The sequence below is a fragment of the Azolla caroliniana genome, unplaced genomic scaffold, assembly GCF_043228905.1.
Source record: "Azolla caroliniana isolate FFs.n. ecotype wild unplaced genomic scaffold, voAzoCaro1.0.p SCAF_10, whole genome shotgun sequence".
Classification (NCBI taxonomy): Eukaryota; Viridiplantae; Streptophyta; class Polypodiopsida; order Salviniales; family Salviniaceae; genus Azolla; species Azolla caroliniana.
The window spans coordinates 1,690,795-1,718,283 of record NW_028230445.1 but is presented as its reverse complement, the minus strand read 5'-3'; the positions used below and the strand labels follow the sequence as shown (position 1 = coordinate 1,718,283).

The window sequence follows — 27,489 nt, the reverse complement described above, 5'->3', positions numbered from 1 at the left end:
GATATTTGCGTACACTCATACAAACATATGCATACAGACATACATGATAGATACATACATACATATACATACATACATACATACATACATACATACAAATCCTGATCCTTGTGTATAGTGTATATGTATGCATACATACATACATGATACATACAAATCCTTGTGTATATGTATATATAAAATTTTCTTCATCTTTTTTGTTTGGTTTCTGTTGTAGCAAGAAAGCCCATCATTCTCTACTTTCTTCTTCTTCTTCTTCTTCTTCTTCTTCTTCAGAAAGAAAGCCAAGGAAGGAAGAACCATGCTTTCCCACCAGCATTTACAGTCCTCCTCTTCCTGTGCCACAATTAGGGTTTCATCTTCTCATCCTCATCCTTATGGAAGCGCATTCTCTGCTCGCCTTCCACCTGAGGCCTTGCAGTACCAGATCCCCAAGGCTTTGCACTTCCTTCTCATCACCAAGATGAGACCCTATCATCATTCCCCTTCTTATCTGTATCTTGCTCAATCCAGCATCGAAGCTTCTCCATCTAATGAATCCTCTTCTTCTCCTTCTTCTCCTTCTCCTTCTCGCAAACAAGGTCATCACCATCGCTCTTACAGGATCCAGAGAACCATTACTACCAGTGATAATGCAGCTGTAAACACAAATGCCATTGGAATCGCACCGAACTCGAATGGTGTCATCAACAAGGACGTGAGCTCAATCCCAGGCACGTGTCTCTTTATGACCATCATCGCATGTATGCCATACATAGATATAGGCTTCCCACTAAACGATATTAATTTTGTTCAACTTCACATGCTGCAATTTCTTGATGGAAGTGGGGCTTTTTATGTGTCTGCATTTACTTCATTACAGAGAGAGCTTATCCATACACAGAAGAGAAAGTTAATGATATTCAAACTTACTATGTTGCATTTACTTGATGGAAAGAAAGATACTAATATTCGTTCTTATTATCTTCTATGTTCCTTGATTGAAAGCAGCACACGGATATCCAGCCTGTTCGAATCAGTTTTTTGAGTGAGATTTGGCTACTTTGGGCCTCGGATTGACATCTACAGTTAATTTTAAAGTGGTGCGAAGTTGCCGTAAGGTTGTTTCAAGCTACTTATAGATCCGAGGTTCCTTAAAGCCTCCAGGTTTTGGGACCTGGATGGTTAAGACCAAATTGGGGAATCTTTTGTGCACAACTGTAGAGGCAATATTGGGATGGACCGTCATCTCCAGTTAACTCTGAGGTGGTGCCAAGTTGTTGTAAGGTTTCATCAAGTTATAGCTATAGACCAGAGGTTCCTAACACCTTAAGGTTTTGGGATTTGCATGACTATACCAATTTGTGAAGTGCACAAGTGGTAGACAGAATGCTGGGATGGATTCCCATCTCCAGCTACATGGTGCCTAATATTGCAAAGGACTTGGCAAAAGCAGAGGCCTCTGGCATCTAGTCTTGGGATCTGGATGGCTAGATCAATTTGGGAAATCTTGCATGTAAGCATGTAAGTGCAGAGACAATAGTGGGGAGTTTCTTCCCCATCAACTGGTATCATGCTGATGTTAAAAGATCAATCTTTTAATCATATGCAGATGCATTCAAGGCTTAAACCATGCAGAAGACCGGCTCTAGGGGATTTTCCAATGAATCATAACTAACAATTCTCCTTCATTTCTCTCCCTCATTCTATTCTATAACCTTAACACACTTAATTCGTAAGCTAGATTACTTTTCTCTTAAAGGTCCATATACACACATCTATCTATTTATATCATACACATGCTTATACATATGTACGTATCTGTTTTCTCCTCTCCCTCTCCCTCTCCCTCTCTCTCTCTCTCTCTATATATATATATATATATATGTATGTATGTATGTATGTATGTATGTATGTATGTATGTATGTATATTTATATTATATATACGAAGTCACCAATGAAAGTGATGCATTAATTTTGATAAAAAAATCCTCTTTTAAACGAGTTATGATTTGTTGTTTGATAATTTAACACCGTTTTCCCTTTTATGGCTGGAACCTGTTTTTATTTCTAATGAACTTGACGTTAAGAACGAGTACATAGTGAGGATACCCATGTTTAACAGAACCTTTGTTACATTTTGAAGGTATAATCTATCCTCCAGCAATAACCGTTGGAAAGTCCACAAATATAGTTTGGCAGACATGCATGGTAAAAAAAGCAGAAAGACAAAAACTAATCGGTCAGAAAGGCTGTGTGGTTTGGATCACTGGACTAAGTGGATCAGGTAGTCACCACTATCTCATTGAAGTTGCCTTAGATTTAGTTGTGATCTTAATGTCTTAGCAGAATGATGTGTTTGTTATTAGCATACAACTTGGATCATAATGAAATTTGTTAGTATGTATGCACATAAAATCATAGTGAAGTGAAACTTATTTGGTATATCTTAGTAATATAAGGTAAATGCTTCAAGCAAGATAATCTATGATAAGAGTACTCAATTGAGGAAAGAAGGGACATATGGATGCTATAATAAATAAATGCAATGTCATTATTAACATGGCTCTACTTGGTAAGACGAATAGCTGTCTGGGAGTGAAGCCTCCTCTAACTAACCATGTTCCTGAACTACTTTAATATATTGTATATGCTACGAGGATTTTAATATAGAAGACCAAAAAGTAGAGGCATACAAAGGTTATGTACCTCCGAAGGGTTTCTTGTACTGTGGACAATTTATCTTGTAAACGGGAGTGAAAATTTCGGTGATGCTAATATGTGGATCAGCTAACATTTCAATTGGAATAGATTTCATAGTTGAAATTGGTGTCAGCGTCCAATATGTAAGCAAATAAAGGCAGGTGTAGTCAAAATAAACAGATTAAAGTCGATGATGGACTCAGGCTAGCTGTGACTGGCATGAAAACTGGCCATACAACTCACTTGATGGAGAAGCTCAGGTCAAAGTTTTGGACACATGCAAACAGAACTGGAATATCCACGAAGGTTCTTGGCCATTGATGGGTGATAAAAGGAATTAGAATTCAGAAGATCAACCTCCAATCAAACAAAATTGGTCAATCAAATCCAATTCAAAGACAGAAAACTGATCGTCTGAAGTAAATGCTCACCATAGAGAGAATATATGTCCCAGTTATTCTCTTATATTTTAGCTATTTTTCCCTATTTCTCTTATGTCTTTATGCATGATGAAAAGTAAAATCACGCTATGGTCGAGTCTTGTGAGCATTCTCTGTCTTAAATCTTCTCTCATGATGCATTTCATAGGCAAGCCTTCAAATGCAAGTGCCAAGCTATTTTTCATATTCATGATCTGCGTTGGGGAAATCAAAGATCACCGATATGCTCTCTACTAACTTAAAAGGAAAAACGTCTCCAATATTCGGATAAATCTCATCTCCTTGTTCTTCTACATTTGGCCCAAAATTTCCATAGGAACCTGAGACCTCCATTGAAAGGGTTAACAAATCTGAAAATAAAGTTGCACTGCTGCAAATCAAAGCATTGCTAGACTTTAGTTTGCAAAGTGCACAAATCTACTTTCAGCCCTAAAATAAATTGTGCTTTTGATGAGTCATAGTAATCCACCAATAGTGAATAACAACTTCAAATAACAATGAAATATATGCACCCACCTACAGCCCATTCTGCAATGTCTCTTCAATCAAGGAAGTATGGATGATTTGGATCAATATATTGTAAAATAAGTGGTATCATGCAATGCATTGCAAACATATGGAAATGTATTGCGATATTGCAAATGTACTGTGGACACATTTTTCTGCTATTAATGCTCATTTTTAATCCCTGTTTACTACTGGTGAATTTTGACTGTTATCAAATGATAACTGTGGTGATTCCATATCCTATTGTTCCGTTTGCTCATAAGTAACATTCAGTTGGGAAGTTCTCATATTGTAGACTTCATTTGCATATTTAGTATGGTTTAAACTGTCTTTAATCTTGAGTCTGCAATTTTCTTTTCTTCCTTCATTAATTTTATTTAAGCATGTGCTCATTCAAATAAATTGAGTTCCAAGAGATATGCGGCTGCAGCTCAAAAAGTTATTGTTGTTTCAGGAAAGAGTACTTTGGCTTGTGCATTTGAGCATGCTCTTATGGATAGAGGGAAGCTAAGCTACATACTAGATGGTGATAATCTACGGCATGGGCTCAATAATAATTTGGGTTTCTCTGCAGAGGATCGCACTGAAAATATCCGACGTGTTGGTAAGATAATGTCCTTTCACCCCTCTCTTTATGTATATGCCATCACGTGTATTGCGTATTCTCCCAAATGATGCCATAATGATTCATCTGCATTTGACATGTTCCTATCTTCATTCGACAGGGGAAGTCGCCAAGCTTTTTGTTGATGCAGGGATAATCTGCATTGCCAGTTTGATTTCACCATATAGAAAAGATAGGGATGCATGCCGCAAGCTTTTGGAAGAAGGGGAATTTATTGAGGTAAACATCTTCTGATGACAATCACCATCTGGTTATCATATGGTAAGAAAAGCTACATTGTTTATTTAGTCATGTTATGATTTGCATGCTAGTATTTTAAAGGATTCTGCGCATGCTACGCTTCTAATGGATCCCTGGATTCGTTTTAATTTGTATAACCCTTCTTTGAAGGTTCCACATGATATAAATTTCAAATATGAATGCCTATCTTTGTGAGTCATGTCCTTGTTGCCTGTAAACCTGAGTGCTGAGACCAAATTTCAAGATGAGATTCGTTTATTGCAGATTATTTTCGAGATGAGATTTATTGCTACCCATTCATTGGCTGTATGAATGGTTGCCAATAAATGGTGAAAAGAAGAATGATGGTGGGAGGGAATGGGAAGTGAGGGGTGACAATGCAGAATATAATGCATGGAAATATATTTGTGTGAGTGTAGATCACAACATACAATAACATTGAAAACACTTTAAACTCTTAAGGCTCATTGTGTACAGCAAATAGAAATCCTTTTTCATGAAGGCATTAGGGTAGGATGAATGAAGAGAAATTGGGAATCCTTATTTTACCTCATGTCTGATTTCACCTCTCCAGCATCTCACTCCACACATAATATTAAATGAGACAAATTCAAAAGAAAGTCCAATGGGGTGAACATTACGTTTGCCTTTCAGCTATAGAGGCAATCTTTGCCACAAGAGTAGGAGAGTGGCAATCACTCAATGATCAAAATTAGGGTCTCATAAGCATTTACTCAACTATGTGTGTTTATTCACAGGAGATCCAACTCAATATTTTTATTATGGATCTTTGGCAATAGTCCGGACGCTGTAATGGCCCATCCTGATGTCTGGGGACATAACAATGTGTCTGCTAATGATTAAGCCATTTAAGTCAATGCCGAAAGCTATGCTTTATTATCCATGTACTGTCTTTTTTAATGATGATTCTAGATGTCATAGCATTGAGATGTGAATTATTCTGAGTGCCTCCTGAGATACATGGTTCCGAAAGATCATAGCATAAATACAAGTTCCATACTATCCAATTGTAGTGCTAATAATTACTGATATTCATATCACTGTAGGTATACATGAATTTTCCATTACAACTGTGTGAGGAGCGGGATCCCAAGGGTCTTTATAAGCTTGCTCGGGCTGGCAAAATCAGAGGTAGGATATAAAAAACTCAGCATATTGTTTGAAACAGAAATGAAATGCATACTTCATTATGAAAATTTAGTTCTCTTTTTGAATGACTTGCACTGCTCTCTATAAAATATTAGTACATCTTGGGCATACTTGTGCTATTATATATAGGTTTCACTGGAATCGATGACCCATATGAGCCTCCCTCCAATTGTGAGATTGTGATGGAGCCAACAGTAGAAGGAAGATGCCCAACACCATCTGAAATGGCGGAGCAACTAATTTCATACTTGGAGGAACGATTCTTTTTTGCTCCTCCACCTTGACTATCGAATTCTTCTTCCTTAATTTCCTTTGCGAAGAGAACATATATATACATATTTATAGATATACAACAATTTAATTGTTTCAGCCAAATCCTGTATCTCTGCCAATGCCTTAGAAACCTGTGCAGAGGCAATACAGTTTGAGAACATGATGGTAGGCCTGAATCATGTGGGTAATGCTAATCAACCATGGCATGATTGGGTAAAATGAAAGGGGTTCTCTAACTACAATCAGCATCTCTTGTTCTTTCATATTTTTTTCAAGATCAATTTTCTTGTAGAACCCTTGTACAGTCAAGTCACTCTTCACAACTCCTGCCATGTAAATGTGAAACACAAGTCTACTTCAGCTATATACAAACCTAATACAAATTTATGGGTCTTTGAACCTCTACATTTCAAGACAAAATGTAAAGTTGTATTACTATTAAAAGTTGACACAAGAGACCATGGCCTGCTCAAAAATAGTGAAAATGTACGAGACACTTCTGTACTGGTAGCTACAACTGTTGTTGTCTCTCTCTCTAAACATTGTTGATTACATCCTAATCATTCATTGCGTTCTTTTATTGATTGAATATGTTCGCCTTGCACATCATCGATTACTAAATTACATTATAGCTTCAATAAGGATGCATTAATATGAGACCTCTTTGGGTACATTAATATATGATCTCATCTCTGATCTCTTAGGATTCTCGGCGATTTTGCCATCTCATTTCTCATCTCCACCCATCACATTGTCTCTCTCTATATTATGGCATATTAATAAGCCATATCTGCTTACTTGCATATTCTGTATCTTATTTATGATCTTCACCCATCACATGGTCCCATGCAGGTACTCAGTACACCATATCTGCTTATATAACTTCCGTTCCTTGCATGACCACTATAGTCCAGTTGGGGAGTGGCTAATACACATGATTGTAGAGCTTTCTATTTATTAAATTTTTAGCTTTTATAATTTATAAGATTGACTTGCACTTCACAAGCAAGCAATTGCAGTGTAAATAGAAATGATGCTCACCATGGTGTGAAGTTAAGAATTGCACAAACAATCAATTACTGCGCACATATAACCCCCACTGATGTAGAGATTGGAGTACATCTACACTGACTAGATATGAAGGAGCTAAGTACAAAAGGTCAAAATCTATTCATCATTTCAATGCAGTGGTCCATTCCAACAAGCGATAAGTAACCACCTCCCATGAAAAAGGCATTATGCAATCCATGCAAACTTTGAAAATAAGCGTGAGTAAAAAGAGTCATCGTACTGTAATAGACATTACTCTATAATAGCACTCACTCTTTTAACAATTCACTAAATGTTCACCATTGAAAATTCAGGCATATTTCACTAGAAGCATTTATGTTCACCATCATCCACTCCATCTAATAGACTTAGAGTCAACAGCCTTTCCTACAAAATAACTTATTCATCTGCCACAGGACTGCTATAAAACCAACCTTTCAACATTTTTAGCCTAGAATTAGTAACACAAAGTAGTTGTATGCGAAAAATTTGAAGGTTGCTTGGTCCTGTGTGCATTCTTTTGTTACACACCAGGGTATTGTGTATGATAAGTACCACCTAATGAACGCTTCTGATAAATATGTTGCAATTGAATATTATTTCCTTCAATTAAAATTCGTTTAATTCATAATGATTCTGATACCAAAAAGAAAACATGGAAATTGAGTATTATTCCCTTTTGTTAAAATTAAGCTGAGGCTTAATCCAAAATTAACTGCAAAGCACAAGAGTGCCGTTATCAAATTATTCAAAGAAGAAGATCCTGATAGGAAGATCCTTCAAAAACTTCATTTCCTACTATACATGGAGTGGAGTTATTCTATGGTAGCATTATACTTGTCAGTACATGCAATTCGTGAATGTTACACAGAACCACCAAAAAATGGAGTTGCTTCTTATGATCCACATCAAGTTAGTTATCTTGTCAATCCAACTTCTCAATAACTGCATCAACCACCTGCTGAGTAGAGCTAGTTCCACCAAGATCTTTTGTACGATGAACACCATCTTTGATCACACCCATCACAGCTTGATCCAGTCTATCAGCAAAAGAAGGGAATTGCAAATGCCTGAGAAGCATAGAAGATGACAGCAGCAATGCTATAGGGTTTGCTCGCTTCTGTACAACCAGCTTCTCATTTCCAACATTACCACCTGAAGCACCCTGCTCAAAAACAGCGTGTTCTGCACCTACATTACCTGCCAATTCACACAATTTTCATATATAATGATGAGATATTCATAAAGGTGGAAAATAAAAGACCAGCAATTTAACACCAAAACATCACAACTCAAAAAATATGAGGCAATTAAACCTAAACTGAAGAATATATAGACCTTCAAAAGGTAAACCAATGGATAAATAGGAACATCAGTAAACAAAGCTGCGATAGAAAATGTGCATGCCATAGCTATATATAATGCAGATTACACATGATAGCCATAGCTATATGTAATGCAGATTACACATGATAGCCATAGATTTAGAGCACTTACCTCCAGGCATTACCCCAGTTCCACCAGCTATACCAGCTGCAATGTTTGCTACAAGGTTCCCATACAAGTTCGGTGTAACCTGGTAATAGTTCACAATAAGCCAATTACCATGAACCGAAGGAAAAATGACCCACTTAAAAGAGACTAACAATAACTATTTAAATGTATAATTTCAATATGTTAGTTCACTTTCGACATGTATGCATAAATAAGTCTACTATTTATAAGCAGTGTGTGATATGCACATATCTCTCTACGTGAAACAATGCTGCAGGGTTAGAGATGTAATTGATAAGGATCATGAGACCATACGGACTATCAAAATGCAATCAAGGAAATGTGGATAGGAATATGCAAGAATGTGGATATCTTATATTTGACTTATGAGAGCTTTGATTGAATAATATAATAAATTTTGCCATCAGGAATGCAATAACCTTTGTCAGCCCAGAATCAATAAATGGTATAAATCCTTTTGACTCTAACCACCCTCCTCTCAATGCAGGAAATAACTTGACAAAAGCACAATCTGACAATTAAATGACTGATTCTACATTTTTTGGTACCTTATAGAGAGCTAAATTTAAGAAATGATGTCTACACACACATACCCCACATACATACATACATACATACATACACACACATACAGGGCACAGCAAGGAACGTACCATCACATCAAACTGCTGTGGACGTGATACAAGCTGCATAGAACAGTTATCCACAATCATCTCGTTGTACTTTATCCCTGGATACTTCTTCGCCACTTCCCGACATGATTCCAAGAAAAGACCATCAGCTAGCTTCATGATGTTGGCCTTGTGTACAGCTGTAACTGTCTTTCGATTGTTTAAATAGGCATACTCAAACGCATACTTGGCAATCCGTTCGGAGCAGAACTTTGTGATCACCTAGCAAGATAAAGCAATAAGAAGACAGCTGGAAATATGCTGATATAGGTATCTAGTTAAATATGAATTATCAGGGATCAGCATTGATGTGCATATCAGATATTACAACATGTGCATTTGGCATGGAGCCAGAATTCATCTCAGGTTAACTATTGTGCAGACTTTGACCAGGTTAACTTTTATAATTCGATTTTTTTTTCATATGTGCAAGTTTCTAATCCCAATATGATTCAGAGATATGAAAATTTTGTTATTACAATACGTTAGTTAAACCAAAATGTTGTAAATATTTAAACCAAAATGTTGAAATTTCCGATATTCATCCATACTCAGATCTGATAAATGAACTAAATATTTAGTTAGATGACTCAGATATTGTACTATTCCTAGCTTTTTGAATCGTGTTTTTTTATTAGACAACATTGAAAGATTTTCCTGAGACTTCTTTCTTTTAATCACTAAACCAGGAATAAGCTTCAAATAAATTTTTAGTATCTTGAAAAGCAGCTGGGCTACAAGGCCCCAAACTTTCACACCAGTAAATCCTTCTGGAAATTTTATCTTTCTTTGCATTGTTCGTATGAGCATCCAAGTAAATCCTCTTTAAATTTTGCTCACAACATTAACTTTTCTTGTGATTTCACTATTATTAAATATATTCAGTAAAACCAATCGATGATGCAGAACTAACAGAAGATCCTCATGTATATGCATCAAAAGTAGGTAGCAGATATAGGAACTGAATATATCCTTTCAGCTTTCAATAGCATATCTTGTAATTGTCTCACAATATTATTTTGACAATTGCACAATTGTAATTGAAGCAGATATTCTTTGGATGATGCACAGGTAAACTATTAACACACTCAGATACAAGCATCAAAAGTATGAAGAAATATGTCAGAACTCAGAGTTACATTAATTCTTTCAATAACAGGCATTACAATAGTGTTGCTCTTCACTACTATATTAAAATAAATGAATGTACTTGTTCTGCACTACTACATTAAAAGATGATGGCATAAGTGTCTGAGCATACAAAAATTGTACAGGTCAATAAAGTTCGGCGGAAAGTAATAGATGTGTACCTTAAGGCTTTCAACAACACCAGATACGACTTCATGTTCAAGTCCAGAGTATTCACCCTCCGTATTCTCTCTTATAACAACGATATCAACATCATGATGTCGAGTTTCGAGTCCAGGTAGATTGAAGCAATGAACAAGGGAAGCATAAAGATCGAGTTCTTTCCTTATCTGAACATTCAGGGAGCTCACACCACCACCAACAGGGGTAGCCAAACCTCCTTTCAAGCAGACCTTATTCTTCTTGATAGAGTCAAGAACCTCTTGAGGGACACTATTCATCTTCCCACTCACCTCGTATGTTTCGAAATAGAGAGGAGCATGCATAGCTTTCATTACCTGGACAACTGCATCCGTGACAAGAGGTCCGATGCCATCTCCGGGGATGAGGGTAACGGCACGAGGAGATCCGTCGCCAGGACGTGGCATGTATGTGATGGATCTCCGAGGGAAGCCAGGGTCGGCTCGGATCTGATCAGAGAGAATTTGACGATTCGTCTTAAACAGGTGGGGGCCTAATCTTCGACAAGCCATGTAGTATTTTTCTTTGTCCTTCTGCACCCCTCTCTGCTTCTTCTCTGTGCCTGTGCCTGTGCCTGTGCCTCTGTCACTGCCTCTGTGCGGAGGGATCTCTTCAATGCGAGAGACAAGGGAGGATTTGCTTTTGATACTCTGTTTTTAGTTCAAATGGGTAGTTTATATGATGCTCTGTTTCTCTCTGAGTTTCAGTCTCAGATGTGTTTGTTTATATGATACTCTGTTTCTGTCTCTGTCTCTGTTTGTTTGTTTGTGTCCCTTCCATACTCTAAAGACGCAACAAAAGGTCAACTAATAACTTCAACACTTCATTCACACATGATGAAAAAGAGAAGAAGAAGAGAGAAGAAGAAGAGAGAAGAAAAGAGAAGAGAGTCTTTTGCAAATAGATGCCTTGCGAGAACCGAACGGGGCGGCCACATTTCACTCCTTTCTCTGCTTGTTCCTGTTCGGGAAATTCGAAGCTGACTGACCCTTGGTATGTAACACTAAACTGGTGGAAGGCTAGTTCGACTAGTTGTGTTTACGCCACACCACCTCCATCCCAGACTCGGATGAGTCGCACCACCTCGATCGCAGCGACTCCAGCCTCCAAGTCTTCCCGACTATGGCTTTGTATCTATCTTTGGAGAAAGCATCTTACTTGGGAGTACAGAGATGGATGGGTTTCTTTTTATTGTCGCTAGAGTAAAGCGTATGACCTACGTGGAGTTGAGTAGTGACTCTTGGTGTTCAAGACTTTTACTGATAAATGTTGAAATTGAGAATTTAATCGATTGTGCACTAGCTCTAACAACTTCGCATGATCTCTAGTTGTTCATCATAATTTGGGTTACATTTCTTAAATTTGGCGTATTTGTTAAGGTAGCTTGTCTTGAACTAAGAAATGTTTGCCTTTTTTGTTTTTGAGATAATGGGGATTTCTTCATAGACGGGATATTCACACCTATGGAAGTTCAAGGGGAGTATTGTGCTGGCAATTTTGTTGATTACAACAACTGAAAGCTATCTAGTCAATCAATAGGTGGCTTTGCCTATGGGACAACAACATTCAATTAGTTGCAACACCATTGTAGTGCTTATCACATGCAATTAGTATCATTGTGTATTTTCACCAAAGTGACCTTACTATAAGATTCTCACAATCGAGTCAACCTTTGGCACCTTGGCTTATAGAGAAGCGTACCTTTGTGCTTGTAAATGTGACTCCTACATATGCATAGGAATCCACTGCTTCAACTTGCTAAGAAGTTAGTGTTGATGGGTGGAAGATCTTGCCTTTTTCTTTCCTAGGTTTGCAAGTTGTTTTTAGCGACAAAACCATCTAGCACATTGAGATGGTGTAGAGTCACATGAGTTTCAAAGAAAAAGATTATGTCATCAACATAAATATTGAGTTCGCTCTGTCCTTCACATAATTTGCAATTACTTTCATACCTAAGTATGCAAAATGCATACCTTGCATCATCTACACAAAAGTTAGTATGATATGGTAGATATTTTGGGATAGAAATGAAATGAAACGTCCTAGCATCTACATGAAAGGCCAAAATCACATATTTCGTTATGGTAGTGGCAACAGGTAATGCCCTACAAAAAGGAAAAAAATGCACATGCTAGATCTAGAGACAAAAGGGTGGAGTATAGATTGTAGTGGAGTTATAAAATGATCAAAAGAGAGGTGTTGTGTATGAATGAACTCTCTCATAGGCCATTGGTGAGTGGCGCCCATATCACCCTCCATAAGTTTACAACTTGTCTCACATGACAATGCCCAAAGATGATTTGAATTTTATTTTCCTAAACATCCTCATTTTCACAAAATTCCCAAAATACGACATTTTTTAAAATTTGAAAAATACTTTGACAATCATTCACAAGTTCTCTGATATCTCTTTGGAACTTGCTTCTTTCTCTATGATTTTGAAAAAGAGAATCAAGGAGGGAAATTTTGATAAGAACAAGATATTGTTAAGGAATTTCAAAAAAGTAGTATAATAACTTGGTTAACCCTCAAATACATCAGATACTCTTTTATATGAAGAAACTAGCATAGTATGAGAGTAAAGAAAGAAGACAAAGTAAGAAGACAAACTCAAATATTAATACAGGAGAAAGTATAGTCAAACATTTCACTCTAGGCATTGATAACATGTGTAGGAAAACACGTGTCCTGTAATTTCTTGCATTGCGAAACGCTCCTACATCCTATTGCCGAGTACAAATAAAACAAAATCACAACTTGAAACATAGCTTGATTGATAATAGATTTATTATCATCCTTACGAGGTAAATAAATAGAGAAAATGCGAAAAGATCCAAGTAAAACACTTTTGATACTGCCAATAATATTAGGGAGAGGTGTGTTACACTATAAAAGCAAAACCATTTAGCAAATGAAGTGTGTTTTTTTTCACTAGTATTGGATCAAATTTTATAAAAGCTAAGCTCAAAATGTAAGGTGATTGGATCCAAAAAGTGCTAGATATTTGTATGGAATGAAAAAAAAACTTCTGCAGAATCCTTTGGTCACAAGTCTGCCGATTATGCTTGGTCAAACCTTTGGAGTAATGCTACCTCTTGATCATCTAGCACACATAGGCGTTGGTGTCTCCATGTCCACATCTCCGAATCACTCCCTACAGTGTACAGAAAATATGATACATAATAAATACACATTTTCCCTTTAGATGACCTTTGTATATATTTTATGAAATAAGCGTTAAATACTGAATAGGTGAACCCAAAATGGTACACAAAAGCACAGTCAAGCAAAGCAACACAGGCACATGTAGAACATTGCAACAGCAACAACTGAAAAGATATTGTTTATGATATAACAGCTATCTACACATTACTTGCACCATAGAAAATTTAAATATCATGATGCTTCCATTTACAGAGCACACATTATTACAGCATCCATGCACAAAAGTTGTATTTGGGAGCTGTTGAATAAAGGCCAGCAAAATATGACAGGGCTCTGGCAGAAAGAAGCTAGATCTAGAGGTCATCCATGAACTCAAGGAAGCAAAAAAGAAGCTGTCAGCAGATTCGGAGGTATCCAAAGCACTCACAGAATGTTCCAACTTGTGACAAGGATCGCCAACATTATAGATGAAGCAAACACTGAGCACATTCCTCCCCCATTCTATATAACAGAACAAGACAGATATAGAAGAGAAGTCATCCAAGAGGTGGAAAGAGACCTCTGTGTTCTTGCCAAGTAACAAGGGACTATACAAACTTGTAAGTCTTTCTACTTGCCTGAGCTTATAGAAAAACTATGGTATGAAATGTCATCCAAAGAACATTTATATGCATCTTCATGAGCCCCCCGACGGCTGAGAAATGCGAGAGGATCCCTCTGTCGTGGGGCTGGAAGGGCTGAGAGACAGATATGAGTAGATCAAGGACGTTATGGCATCACATAGCGCTTAAGTGTTCAAGGTATTAGCCCCATCAGGTGTGAAACAGATCTAAAGACTGATGTTATGTCATATACTCCACCATGTACCATAATATATTAAGCATCAGGGATGCACGCCCTTATTATTCAATATTTTGTATAACCTCACCTTCTGACATACATATTCAGGATGAATAATGCAAGCTGTATTGTGGCTAAAGCCAACAAGACTAGGAATAAAATAAATTGGAATGGCTATGTTATTCCAAGCATTAGCATTGTGAACATATCCATTTCTCTGGTCCTGGTATAGGAGGATTTTTCCATGAATAACATGTCAATCAACGATATTTCTAATGATTAGAGCATTGGTAAGGGATGGCATATTAGTGAAAATGTGCTACAATGTCCAGCTATAGAGAAACATCCATATTTTGTATTACCATCCTTAAGAGGCAGACACACTTTAACATTGAAATAAGAACAGATGTCAACACTGAAGACCTTGCAAGACTCCCTCCAATATACAGTCGACAAAGATGTTAATGCACAATTTAGAACAATTTGCTTTAAATCAGTGTTCATCTAGCTACTCATTCAATAATCTCATGCAATATAAATAAAAGGGTAATAATTAACCACAAACGAATTCTAATAAAAGCGTAATAATTAACCACGTGGGAACTGGGCAATCTTGTTTCTAGTGAGGGAAATATATGCAATCAAGGACATTGAAACATCAGTCTTTGAGTATTTTCAAAATGATGTACACACACAGGATTGGATACCATGTCAGGGCAGCGTCACATCTCTCACAGAACAACACTCTTCTGTAAGGACCTATCAACGTAAAGATACTCATCCCCAAGTAATGAGACACTAATGATCCTAACGATGGTACCTTCAGTAGCTTTGAGGCCCAGAAGAGTGGCAATATTATGTAGCATGGTATGAAGAAATAAAATAATATGCGCTGGTAAGTTAAAGAGAGATACGCCATACTAGTCTAAGCTTCTTCTACAAATATGATTTAGGTTTTGACGCATTTAAATAGTTATGCAATGTGAATATATTGTTCAGGATTTTATAGAAAACGTTTGTAAATAATTGTAATAATAGGAAAGTGTTCAGGTGAATGTGAGAACATACACACATTCTGATGTTCAAAGATCTGACATGTCTTATTCATGTAAGCCATTTTACTATTTAGGGATATCCTACTGAGTGGTTTGCTATTTTATGATTGAAACAACAGGATGCTCTATTTAAATTCATTTGAAGGCAATAAAATTAAAGCATCCACATTCCAAACGCTACTATTATTTCTCAATTCTCTGCATGTTTCTTTGTTATCTGGATCGATGTCCATCCAGTAATAACTGATAGTTAAAGAGTTAAAGATAACTTGAAACATTGAAACGATCAAAAAACATAAGAAATAGAACAAATAATTATCCAAGGCTACCAAAAACGTCTTTTTTTTGTAGAGAACTTACCAGCGGATTAGTGAGCCGAAGAGGAAATGTTGCATGATGGGAACCTTCTCAAGCACTTCAGCTTTATACATTTTCAACATACCACTGTTAACCTTATTCCATGAAGCCACAGCTGAGATATCATCAATCATCGGAGAGTGTTCTGCAAGATGTCCTTTCTTCATCTTCTTTACAAAGCTTACACAACCCAAATACAAAAATTCCTTGGAAAAATTCTCAAGTATATCCTCATTGTGAATGGACTTCGGCTTCATATACTTATGGTCTATAAGCTGGGCTGAACCAAAGATAAAGGGCAAGAAGTGATAATCATCTAATCCCCAAACACCATGAGAACCAGCTGGTTCAAGCCAATAAGTAGTTTGAATCTTTCTCATCAAATCAAGATACTTAACAAACACTCTAGCAACTAACGCGTGATAATCATCTTCTTTAACAAGACCAAGTCTAGCTAATAGAAACAGCCAAGCAGCGAAATTGGTCTCATGGCCAGTTCCATAATCTATTCTGGTTGCATTACCAAAGCTATCTGAAAAATAAGGGAAAATTTCAATGACCGATGATTCAATGTCCTTAGGAAGAAGTTTTAGCATAAGAGAAGGTCCTTCTTCTTGCAATCTTCTTTGCCAATCTCGGAAAGCAATATTTCCATATCTGGCGGGTTGCTGAAGAGGAGGAATCTCATCTACCCAAGCGCTCATATATTCCAGAATCTGAATCAAACCTCGAATAACAGAAGATTCTGAGCAATAATCAGAGATCTGGTGACCTTTTATAGACTGGTTCAGCCCAGCTACGAAGCCTAAGAAGTGTTTTCCACCCTCGGAGAAATGGAATTTCTCTATATCTTGGGGGCTGTTTATGCATTTCTTAGGTACTTGAAAGGAATAGGGAGGGAGAGAAAGAGGAACGGGGAGGGGTTGAGGAACAGGCATTAAAGAGGCGTGAGGAGTAGAAAGAACCATACTCGGATGAACTGCAGGAGCCCTCAGAGGTCTGTAGGCGGTGGGTGGGGAATAATAATGACCTATCGATGGCGATGGAGATGGTGAAGAAGACAAAGACAAAGACGAAGAGAGTAGTACCTTGTAGTTGCTCCCTGTGGAGTCAGGGCTCTCGATGGTCTCTAACGAAGTTTTGGTGTGTGTGGGGGGGTCCTCCTCCGCCATAGCCGAGAGCTTTTGTCTTTCTGGTGAGACTTTCAACAGAGAATGAAGGAAGGAGAAGGAAAATGAAATGAGAAGAAGAAGAAGAAGAAGAAGAAGGAAATGAAATGAGAAGAGAAGAGTTTTCTTGAAGTATTTGGGTGTGTGTGTGTGTGTATGTATAATGTGAGAAACAACTAACAATTGGCAACGGTTCGGTTTGGTTTCGGTTCGGTTCGAGAGAGTCAAATTCAAAACCGTTAAATTTTTTTGAAACTTAAACCGAACCACGAAACCATTTAAACCGATTGATTGCAAGGAATTTCATTGTCATTATGCTCAATACTCTTGCGGACATGTCCACTTCCTCTGAGTCTGTCCAAAAAAACTGCTTCCTTCGTTTACACACCCTCCTGACCACCCCATTCATACTCACATGAATCACGCCTCATGTCATCCTCGGATTAGAAAGGAGATATCTGCATCAATCATAATCCACTTTTGTGGCAAAGCTTTCTGGGCCGAATTCTAGCAATACTTTCATGCACACCCTTCCCAAGGTCCACTTGCGGTCAAGTAATGCATTATGGCGAATATCTTGTTGGGTCCAAATCTCCCCCAACATATACATTTTCATGGACCTCAGCTTTTGTGCATATGCAATAGGTATTGTCTTGTTAGCACTTTGGAAATTATCTTGTTGGTTTTTCTTATGAAGTCCTTGAATAGAAATATGTTACTTGTTCCTTTAACCCCCCTTCACTATGCAATTTATGTACAACCAAACCCATAGTTGGGAAAGGCATCTGACTCATTGACTATGGTGTATGATGGAAAGGTTTAAAGCCCGTCGTTTCTTGTAAAAAGCTCTACTTTCTTAACATTGCCTTTTAGTAGGGAGTAAGCGTATCTTTTTCATGCTTCATATTTCTTGAAATGTCTAATTTCAATCTTGTAAGTCTTGCTCCTTTGGAGTTTGTCACATCAAACTAAAATTATGACTTTCGAAAATTAAACAATGTTGCCTTTCTATGACTTCAATGCTGCCATGCTTACAGAAGTCCAATAATAGAAATGCTTTTGAATATAGTGTCACATTTCCCTCTTAAAAGGAAAACAGAATCTCCTACAAAACTTAGAATTTGTTTTTGATGAGAGAAATATCTACAAAGTGCATTTGCTTCTGCACTTAATGGTTCCCTTGCATTCAGCAAAGGAAAAGAACCCTGAACAGTTTGGGAGAATGCACACATTAAGCATAAGTTTGATTTTATGTAATGCTTTCCGTTACATATGACTCCATGACTTTTGAGCAGGTGTAAATAATCATTGCAAGTTAATGCTTCAAAGATAGAGAGAGAGAGAGAGAGAGAGAGAGAGACTCTCAACCAGACATGTAAATGGAGGTGTTTAAATCGTTATTTAGAGTTATTCGAAGTTTTTGATCTCAAATGGACAACTAGATTACTTGTTGAATTTCAGTCTTTTGATCTTTCATCAGTCTGGTTCTGTGGTCAAATGGATGAGTAGGGAACATGGTCTAGTGTCATCGACAATTCTTCCATCAGGTCAGGATTCCACGTAATCTAGAATAATCGTTTTGGGCATTCAAAAGTTGCACTATATCTGGCCTACTGATGATACACATGTCTAGAACATTCGGAATTCTTGCATAAGACTCAGAAGGTTCATGACCAAATCTCTGGTATTACTAACCCATCATAGATAGTCATATACTACAAAAGAATCAATGATTTTTATTACGTAAGGTATTAGCATATTCATTATCTAGACACAATAATCCATGTCGAGTTGTGTGAGCTATATATATATATATATATAAACCACAAATCAAATTTGAGGAATAAATGGACTCCATTGTTACAACACCCTATCTTGCCCAAGCAACAGCATCTATTTCATCTCTGGCTTGCTTGTAGAGTTCCAACCTCTTAGCACATGCGGATCTCCGCTCCATCAAAGCTGGATCTTCATCTAGCAGCAAAGCAAGTTGCCGACCCTATGAAAGGATTACGCATATTTATCATTTACAATGCTTTGTGAAATATAACAGTACAATAGTTCAAAAGCACGATTTACCTCCTTTTTGCCGACTTGAGTATAGAAGTGATCTAGCAGAGATCGTTTGGCCTCTCTTACTTGGCAATGTACAACAGCTTTAGGAATAGAAATCCTTAATGTTTCCATTACCATACCAATATATGCTTGTACAGTGGAACCTAAAAGAAGAAAAACAACATAATTAAAATGAATTCATTGCTTGGCCTAGTGGTTCAACCCTGTCATGCAAGCCACAAATTGGGACTTCAACTCCTAACTCTACCCTCGGTAGCAATCAACTACCATTAAGATGAAATTTTGATACATATTAGCAAACACTAATTATGGAAACTTTTCCTTACCGATTTTTTTCAGGTGGCCCTCAGCGTATCTGTCATTTGCTGTAGATGATGGGTTCCCACCTTTATCTAGTTCTTGAGGAAGCTTTCTAAAGAAATCTACAGTCAAGTAACTTGATTCCATTTCTACCATTCTCAAAGCTGTTTTTCGACTTTCATCACGGAACTTTTCTAATGCCTCAGTGGCAGCAGCTGTTATCTCTGCTTGAAGAGTGGGAAACCTCTTTACTTCCTGCAGAACACAGAAGATAAAAATAATAACCTCAGTTTGAGAATATCTACTAACATCTCTTCGTTGCAAGAAACCTGAAGAGCATTTCAAAACTTAAATATGATGCTAGCTCAGTTATCTGTTTAATGAATAATTCTTAAAGAAATGTGACATTACATGAAAGGCAAAATGATGCTGATACAAGTTTCCTGGAAGTTGTCATTTATTTAATAATTTACAGAGAAAAGGAGACAGAAAGAGTAAAGAGAAAACTTAAATATGATACTAGCTCAGCTATCTGATTAATGAACAATCCTTAAAGAAATGTGACATTACATGAAAGGCAAAATGATGCTGATACAGATTTTCTGGAAGTCATCATTTATTTTATAATTTACAGAGAAAAGGAGACAGAAAGAGGAAAGAGAGTCATCTGTCAAAACCCAAAAAATATCACACACTATTCAAGAAACAGAACATAGAAATTTCATCCAATATAATATGATAAAAAGAATTTGTATATAATATGAAGATTACACACCTGGGTTTCATTCATCGACTTGCGCACAAGCTCACGCAATACAAAATGCACCTACAACCATGAAGCTATACAAATCAATGACAGAAAATTTCTCAAGGCTATATATAAATGAAGTCAGAAACATACTGCATCCACTACTGCTTCTGCAGGACCTCGGAAATACATGAGAGCACTTTCTATCAGCCGCCTGTAACCTTGTTCAGGAGCAATTAGATGTGGTTGATATCCATCAGCTTCTGATACAATCTTTCTAACATTTTGTAATGACAAATGTCTATCAAATGGAAGCTTCTTTAATGCAGCAGGAAATTGATTATCAAAGACTCCATAAATACGGTCACCACCAGGACGTCTGCATAGAGAGATAAAAGCATCATAAATAAAGCAAACATATATTTCAATTACAGCACAGTTAATTGAACTTGTTATAGAGCATGTATCTTTATTTCATGTGATCTATAAAATTAGTTAATGTTTACAAATAGTTGGCTGACCATTGAAGAAAAACATATATTCCAATTACAGCACAGTTAATTGAACTTGTTATGAAACATGCATCTTTTTTATTTCATGTGATCTTTAAAATTAGTGAATTTTAAACAAGATTGAAGGTGTTGTAAAGTTGGCTGACCATTTGAACTGGAACTGGGATACAGCTAAAAGATAGACTCTATGCTTCAGGATGAATTCATATTTTGTGAAAGAAATCTATATCCACATCTATGTTGTAATATGTGATGGAAGTATACTTCTTTGCATGCATATCTGGGTTTACGGGTGAAGCCAATCAAAATACAGAAGAGTTTAAAAGAATACAACATTCCTAAATGAAATTGCAATGCAGTCAAACATGTGAGAACTGCATAGACAAATGCTTGAAGAAGAAAGAAAGAAAGAAAGAAAGATATATTAACGTCCTTTAAGAGGCCAAAATGGTGTATAAGACCAAACAAGGGATTACATCTTAAGTGTTGTCTCATCTTTGAGAACAACAAATCAAAATAAAATAAATATTTCTAAGTAAATATAAAAGTAAATAAGATAAATGGAGACTAAAGAATCTGGTTTTCAGCACGTGTAAGATTCTCAAGTTAGATATATTATAACTTTTGTCTTCAAAAAGATCTCTAGCATAGGTCGATCCAGAATGGAGAGGTCTCCAAATCGAGGGAAGCGCCTGCGATGGCAGGAGATAATGGCCTTTATCTGTCAATAACAAGGGTGGTTTGTGGGCCCGGGGCCTACGTGCTTGACAAATTGCTATTGCCCAATCTATTGTATATTATGCAGAATAAAGAATAGAACCAGAAACCATGTATATTATGCGGAGCACTTTAGCTGGTTACAAACGGGGTTTGTTACAATGAGAGCTATGTCTCATTGTAACAAACCCTATAATGAGGATGCAAGGGATGGTCTACCCTATAATGAGGTTCTTTTCCTACCTGCCATAATGAATGTACTCCTCCAATTGTTTGCCCATGTGGGTGGTTGGCATTGTTCACACACAATACTAACCCTCAAGCTGTTTCCTTCCAGACAGGGAAGCACAACAGCCATTTCCTCAATCATTTCTTGAAGGAATTGGCAGATTTCTGTATTAAAAAGGAATGAGTGATTTGTGTGGCTAGTTTCTTCCGGATTGGCATTGCAAATAATATTGGCAGGGTTCGCTTCGCATTCTAATATTCACTTATTTGCTATATATTTGGAAAAAATTGAAAAGTTAAATGGCAATGGTTAAATAAGATGCTATGAAATTTTGCTTTCTTCAATTAACTACAGTGGAATTTTCTGAATTTCGACTTCGATTAGCCAAGCTAATGAAGTTGATACCCGATAATATTGCATGAGTCAGCATATTTTGCTATAAAAATGGAAAAGAAATGCACCAAAATGACTATGGAACGATGAGCAAGAATAGCCAAGTTTGCTAAATTGACAGCAGATTCCTAACCGTAGACAATTAACCTCACAAACAGACTAACTGAGACAAGGATTAAATCAGTACCCTCCATCAAGATGCTCTTTGAATACACGATCAAAAGCCCGGCAAAGCTCTAGTATTGTGTAAAGTTGTGCCTGAATATAGAGGAGGTAACAAAGGTGATTGAGATACACAAATACCTAAACAAACCCAACCATAATAGTCTACACTGGCATTCTTACCCCTGCATCAACTGCAATAGGCCTCCCAAGTTGATTCATTTCATTTTCAAGCTCATCGATACTTTTGTTCACTGTGGACAATATACTAGGAATCCTTGCCTTAATCACTGCCTCTAAATACTGAAGAGAAACATGTAAAATGCAATGTCACCACAACAACAATCATTGACAAAAGAAAATTATATATATTTTCAATTTATCTTTTAAAACTCACCTTAGATAACATCTTTCCTAGATACTCAGATCCCATGCGATTTGCTAAATGAGAATAATCAGGGCTAGTTTGAAAATATTCACGTTCTCTACGTCTAGCAGCTATCATGTCAACATTCTTGTTGATATCTGCCTGAGAACGATTAACAACGCCAATCCATGGATGCTTTAAATGATATGCTCGGCCTTCAAGCACCTGAAATGATCTAAGAATTCTTAATTACTTATCATGTGTTGAAATCACTGCTTGCCTTCAAACCTTCATTGATAAAAAATAAGGCGTTAATGATGGAAAACAAAACCAGGAAGCTTACATCTACAGCATTTGTACCCTTATCCATCAGATCAAGCTTTGTCAAAACACCCCATGTGCGCTCTCCTATAAAAGAAATTAACCGCTGCTTAATTTTGATTGATACTATGAAGTTTCAGAGAAGTAAAGAACAAAATATCATATTACTTTCTGAAGGAGACATTTTAACTTTATAACATATTGTCATTCATGCATAAACCACACTGACAACTTAATGAAGGTTCTGTCATGGGATTATGTTCATAGCAGCCAGCAGTTTCAGAAACAGCAAAAACATTTTGTAATTAAAACACTATGCAATGAGTCTTTCTTCGTGTGGCAAGGAGGAAGCCTTGTAGAAAAACATATGCCATGCATCTTCGCATCCTCTTGGGTGCTTAGAGAGTGAACTATAGATACACTTCCCCTCTTGCATCTTCAATCTGAGGCTAAAGCTCTATCCATTGCCATTAACATTTACGATGTCCACCCCTTGCTTACTCCAAAGATGTCTTCACATCTGTTAAAGCATTTTCGACTCTCTCATACATCTTTTCTGGGGATACTTGCAAGATAATCACTTGACACAAATAAACGTCGTTCCATTGGTAAATCCTGCTAGCATATCATGGACATCATCGCATGCCATGTCCAAACCACAGATTAACACCCAAATGCAGCCAATGTAGTTTATAGTTTCCCCTTTCCACCACATCAAGTCCCCAAAGCACCATATGTTACTTATTTGTGTACTCATTGACTGTAAAACCATCTCTGATGAAATTAGTAGCTTAAATATTTATCTCTAGTAAGCCCAAACCTTTCTTTTTTCAGACTTTTAGCCCGGATAAGCAGAAGCCACTCATATTTGTGGCATTAGTCAGTTTCAACCTGAATAATCATTTCTTTATATATATCCCTTTCTCCTCTCCTATATTGCCCTCTCCTTTTTCTAAATTGGCTAACAAAAGAACTAATACCATTAAATTGGAGAACGAAAGGACATAGATCAACCCTACGACATCTTTTGGTAAGAAGTTGATTTTCACTATAAGACCCTCATTTTACACATCTGTCAAGGTAGATTTATCATCAGCCTTCTTATATAGATACACATCTATCACATGCGCTCTATAGTGAGATAGGGCAGCTTAAGACCTCTTCACATCAGTTATGAACATAAATGGTAAAACTGGCAAAATGTATTCCAATTGTTTCATTAGCAGAGCACCATGTTTGTGATTGCATTGTTTTTTTACAAAATAAGATGAAGATACCATGGCCTCCAATTGGACCATGATCCCAACACACTTGCCATCGACAGAAATATGCCATCATCACCCACCACTAGAGGTGCTTCCCCTTACTTTGAAGACCCGTCCATCTTGAGCCGGCCCATATTGGAGATATTTTGAATTAGAAGTTTCAATGCATCTAAGTTGGGAATGTTCATGGATTAGCTAACGAGATTCTCCAGTAACCTTGGAAAGTCATCTCAAACACAAACGGCATTTTAAGATGTTCTCATTTGGTCTCATAGGCCATTTTGGCATCTGGAAGATGTTAATATATCATTCTTTCTTTCTTTCTATCTCGTGCACTTATCCTACTTAAAGAGTCCTAATTTCAGCTTTTGAACATTTCTCTTTTTATGGTTGAGATGTCAAATGCAATTACATTGCTTCTTCTGTTCGAGCCAAATAGGCTATTTTGGCTTCTCCAAAGTTGCCAATATATTTTCTTTTTCCTTGTTTCAATTATGCTTTTGGGGTTGCTCAATTTCAGCTAAAATGAAGTCATTCTAAAGATTGATACAAAACCTTATACCTGAAGGGTCTACTTCTCGAGCCAATTTGATCGCATCAGAAGTCGCAATATCTTGATTTGCAGGTGAAATGGCAAGTATGATTGAGTTTGGCTGTCAGGAGAAAAACAATTCACTTGATTAGCAATCGTCATACAATCCATCATAATATGGTTACTACCATCAAGAGGATTAAGTTCACATTATGACACTAGAATCCATGCTTAAATGAAGCCCATCTACATTGGCAAGACTTAACACAATTAAAAGTGCATCAAATACCTTTTCGACGTATAAACGAACCATGTTCTCGATATCCGCTACAATGCTTTCAGGTTGCCCCTCTATTGAAAACGTTTCATATCAGGACATTATGTTTTACTAATGGAAATTAGAACCAAACAAAGGGTTTGTTTTCTAAGCACAAAATATTACCCACAGCAACTTTGGTTAAACCCGGCAAGTCGATAAGAGTTAAGTTTACAACTGCAAACATAGTGGATTGGATTAACTAATGAAAGTATGATAACTGAATTTACCATGTGGTGAGTAAATGTTTTCTTTGATTAGAAAATGCTTACCATGTGGTGAGTAAATGCTCAGATGTATCGGGATTGGCGATATCTGTTTGCTTCGGCCTGTTACTCTGTCGGTCTCATCTTGTATTTCTTTTCTTACAGCAGCTGGAAACAAAATAAGGATGCTTTATAGCTTATGGATAATAAAAACTAATCAGTTGAACATATTCTGCAACTAACAACCATATATGGGTTTATCAAACAAAAGATGAAAAAGTGAAGATGTTTAAAAACAAATTTATAAAGTTACTTATTCACAAGAATTCTAATCATAGGAAATTACCAAGTCCTACTCACATATATGGCACATTGCATCCCTACTCATATAACCGATATTACAAGTAGATCTATAAGCATCAGACCAAAGTAACTGAATTATGGTGTTCAGCATTTCTATATCATCCGGCCATCAGCTTTTCTATTGTTCAAGCATCACAACATTTACCTATAAAATCATTGAGCCACTCTCTTAGCTCCTTGGAATCATTTGACTTTATAAGTGACATTTTACTATGCAACATTCTTTAAAAATATAGGATATGGGTACCACACAAGGGTGAAATTTTGTAAATTTTAGGATAAGATTTGCATTGAACCATAATCAGATCAAAGAATGACGCAATACAAGTAATTTATGTCAGACAAATATTTTGACACCTGAAGAACCCATTTCACACATAACGTGAGTGAAACTTACAAACAAGAAAACAAAATCAATGAAATAATGTTATGGAAGAGGCAGTTTTCCAATTTTAGAGAAAGAAAGTTCTGAATATTCAGCATTCACTGCTTATGTCCAGCAACAACTATGCCACTCACATACTGCCAATAAAAAAGTATAACAACTTGACCCTAAAGATCAAAAGAATCATAACTATACACCATGTCCATTTTAATTACTAGTACGGCCCATATAACCAGGCAAGCCCAATACATCTGACTTTGATAAAGTTCCGATCTAAAAACTCAAGACCTTGACATCTATGTGTAGCTGTGATTGCTCTGGGAAAAACAAAAACTACCTACTGAGATGGCAGTTATTAGTGAAAAATTAACATGAAATACTTACCGAAATCAGTAATCCTTCGTTTTGGCAGATGAAGAAACTCAGCGTACTCTGGTCCATCATCTACTTTGTGTAGTTGTAAAACTAGTGGCCTTCTGGTCACAATACCTACAAATACAGAAGGATCCATAAGAAATCTTTATGGATGGATCAAAATTTCAAGCAAATTCTGTCTACCTGCGCCTCTCGGCAAGAAATCTCTGCCAACAATGCTCTCCAAAACTGAAGATTTCCCAGAGCTCTGTAGATATGGAATAAAGGAGCCACTTTATGTTAAACCAAGTCAGAAACAGTTCAAAATTAGGTTCTGATTAATTTTTATTGATTTGAAAACAAATCCAAGGAGCATAGACTATGCTAAGTCTAGTGAGAAACTCCTCAAAGGCACAGTCTAATGATAGGTTTAAGATTGATTCAAGGGCAGGTTTAGGGAGCATAGAAGATGCTAAAAAGACATGGGAACTGTGAAAAATCAACATTAATTTCAAGATCCATTCGAAGAAAGGCACGGACAGTATTTACATCACGCTAAAAAGGATCAGACAAAAATGAGGAAATTTTAGGGTTAAATTAAAATCCTGAGCAAGAAGAAGAAGTGCCCACCTGCCCACCCACGACGGCAACAGAAGGAAGAGCTTCCCACAGAGTAGGCAAGGCATTGTCACCTCCATGGTCGCCTAGGGCGGTGCAAGCTCTCTGTATTCGGTTGACGAGGCCGATGAGGCTCTCCATCGAGATCGAGATTCAGATTTCTTGCTCCTCCTGCCCTGCCCTGCTTCTTCTTCTTCTTCTTCTTCTTCTTCTTCTCCTCCACGTTCTACTGCTTCTTTCTTCTTTAAGATCTAAAGATCTAACTGCTCAAAATACACTCATTATACTGTATACATACCTACATACATGCATACATACATACATACATACATACATACATACTTGTACACAAGCTCATGAAGATACAAACTACTACTACTACTATACTACTTCTCACCCCCCCAAAATATAGATAGATAGATAGATTATTTGCCCCTAGAGATGAAGAGCTCTCTCGTGAAATGAAATGCCCCGGGTGGAACCAATCTGTTTCCGGCAACCCGAGGCCATGCTCACATTTCCATGGGTCAAAAAGT

General features: G+C 37.0%; 4 protein-coding genes across 8 annotated transcripts; 1 reads left to right on the top strand and 3 right to left on the bottom strand.

The window, feature by feature from the left end:
* The first annotated feature begins 223 nt into the window (after positions 1-223).
* Positions 224-6,394, top strand: LOC147858641 (adenylyl-sulfate kinase 3-like). 3 transcript variants are annotated; one of them, XM_087325689.1, is made up of 6 exons: positions 224-713; positions 2,127-2,267; positions 4,085-4,234; positions 4,356-4,474; positions 5,563-5,647; positions 5,761-6,394. In XM_087325689.1, the coding sequence occupies exons 1-6, from the start codon at positions 302-304 to the stop codon at positions 5,811-5,813; spliced, it is 960 nt and encodes a 319-aa protein (XP_087181815.1). In that variant the 5' UTR covers positions 224-301; the 3' UTR covers positions 5,814-6,394. The 3 variants fall into 3 exon arrangements, with proteins under 3 accessions (XP_087181815.1, XP_087181816.1, XP_087181813.1); XM_087325687.1 differs by having other exon boundaries at positions 234-713; positions 5,795-6,394; XM_087325690.1 differs by lacking the exon at positions 2,127-2,267 and having other exon boundaries at positions 225-713; positions 5,795-6,394.
* Positions 6,395-7,632: 1,238 nt separating this feature from the next.
* Positions 7,633-11,047, bottom strand: LOC147858640 (isocitrate dehydrogenase [NAD] regulatory subunit 1, mitochondrial-like). Its single transcript, XM_087325910.1, has 4 exons — positions 10,485-11,047; positions 9,157-9,396; positions 8,486-8,564; positions 7,633-8,188 (listed from the first exon to the last, which is right to left on the bottom strand). The coding sequence occupies exons 1-4, from the start codon at positions 11,013-11,015 to the stop codon at positions 7,914-7,916; spliced, it is 1,125 nt and encodes a 374-aa protein (XP_087182036.1). The 5' UTR covers positions 11,016-11,047; the 3' UTR covers positions 7,633-7,913.
* A 2,208-nt stretch (positions 11,048-13,255) lies between these two features.
* On the bottom strand, positions 13,256-17,163 carry LOC147858639 (phosphotyrosyl phosphatase activator (PTPA) family protein). Of its 2 annotated transcripts, none has more exons than XM_087325988.1 (2): positions 15,924-17,162; positions 13,256-13,657 (listed from the first exon to the last, which is right to left on the bottom strand). In XM_087325988.1, exons 1-2 carry the CDS (start codon positions 17,090-17,092, stop codon positions 13,651-13,653), a joined length of 1,176 nt encoding a protein of 391 aa, XP_087182114.1. In that variant the 5' UTR covers positions 17,093-17,162; the 3' UTR covers positions 13,256-13,650. The 2 variants fall into 2 exon arrangements, with proteins under 2 accessions (XP_087182114.1, XP_087182115.1); XM_087325989.1 differs by lacking the exon at positions 13,256-13,657 and adding an exon at positions 13,969-14,169 and having other exon boundaries at positions 15,924-17,163.
* Positions 17,164-18,802: 1,639 nt separating this feature from the next.
* LOC147858638 (phragmoplastin DRP1E-like) lies at positions 18,803-27,174 on the bottom strand. 2 transcript variants are annotated; one of them, XM_087325909.1, is made up of 16 exons: positions 26,966-27,174; positions 26,540-26,603; positions 26,366-26,470; positions 25,300-25,401; positions 25,154-25,204; positions 25,001-25,062; positions 24,742-24,832; positions 22,937-23,001; positions 22,624-22,818; positions 22,410-22,529; positions 22,252-22,322; positions 20,367-20,592; positions 20,237-20,291; positions 19,492-19,716; positions 19,169-19,308; positions 18,803-19,088 (listed from the first exon to the last, which is right to left on the bottom strand). In XM_087325909.1, exons 1-16 carry the CDS (start codon positions 27,092-27,094, stop codon positions 18,960-18,962), a joined length of 1,830 nt encoding a protein of 609 aa, XP_087182035.1. In that variant the 5' UTR covers positions 27,095-27,174; the 3' UTR covers positions 18,803-18,959. The 2 variants fall into 2 exon arrangements, with proteins under 2 accessions (XP_087182035.1, XP_087182034.1); XM_087325908.1 differs by having other exon boundaries at positions 19,492-19,720; positions 20,241-20,291; positions 26,966-27,173.
* Between the last annotated feature and the right edge of the window lie 315 nt (positions 27,175-27,489).

Coding starts and splice junctions, on each gene's coding strand:
- LOC147858640 (XM_087325910.1), bottom strand. CDS start 11,015: ATGGCTTGTCGAAGATTAGGCCCCCACCTGTTTAAGACGAATCGTCAA. Junction 8,565..9,156: donor CACAGCAGTTTGATGTGATG/GTACGTTCCTTG, acceptor AACTATTACCAG/GTTACACCGAACTTGTATGG. Junction 8,189..8,485: donor AACTGGGGTAATGCCTGGAG/GTAAGTGCTCTA, acceptor GTGAATTGGCAG/GTAATGTAGGTGCAGAACAC.
- LOC147858638 (XM_087325909.1), bottom strand. CDS start 27,094: ATGGAGAGCCTCATCGGCCTCGTCAACCGAATACAGAGAGCTTGCACC. Junction 26,604..26,965: donor TTGCCGTCGTGGGTGGGCAG/GTGGGCACTTCT, acceptor CCATATCTACAG/AGCTCTGGGAAATCTTCAGT. Junction 20,292..20,366: donor CAGAAGCAGTAGTGGATGCA/GTATGTTTCTGA, acceptor TCATGGTTGTAG/GTGCATTTTGTATTGCGTGA.
- LOC147858639 (XM_087325988.1), bottom strand. CDS start 17,092: ATGGCGGAGGAGGACCCCCCCACACACACCAAAACTTCGTTAGAGACC.
- LOC147858641 (XM_087325687.1), top strand. CDS start 302: ATGCTTTCCCACCAGCATTTACAGTCCTCCTCTTCCTGTGCCACAATT. Junction 714..2,126: donor GGACGTGAGCTCAATCCCAG/GCACGTGTCTCT, acceptor TACATTTTGAAG/GTATAATCTATCCTCCAGCA. Junction 4,235..4,355: donor TGAAAATATCCGACGTGTTG/GTAAGATAATGT, acceptor TTCATTCGACAG/GGGAAGTCGCCAAGCTTTTT.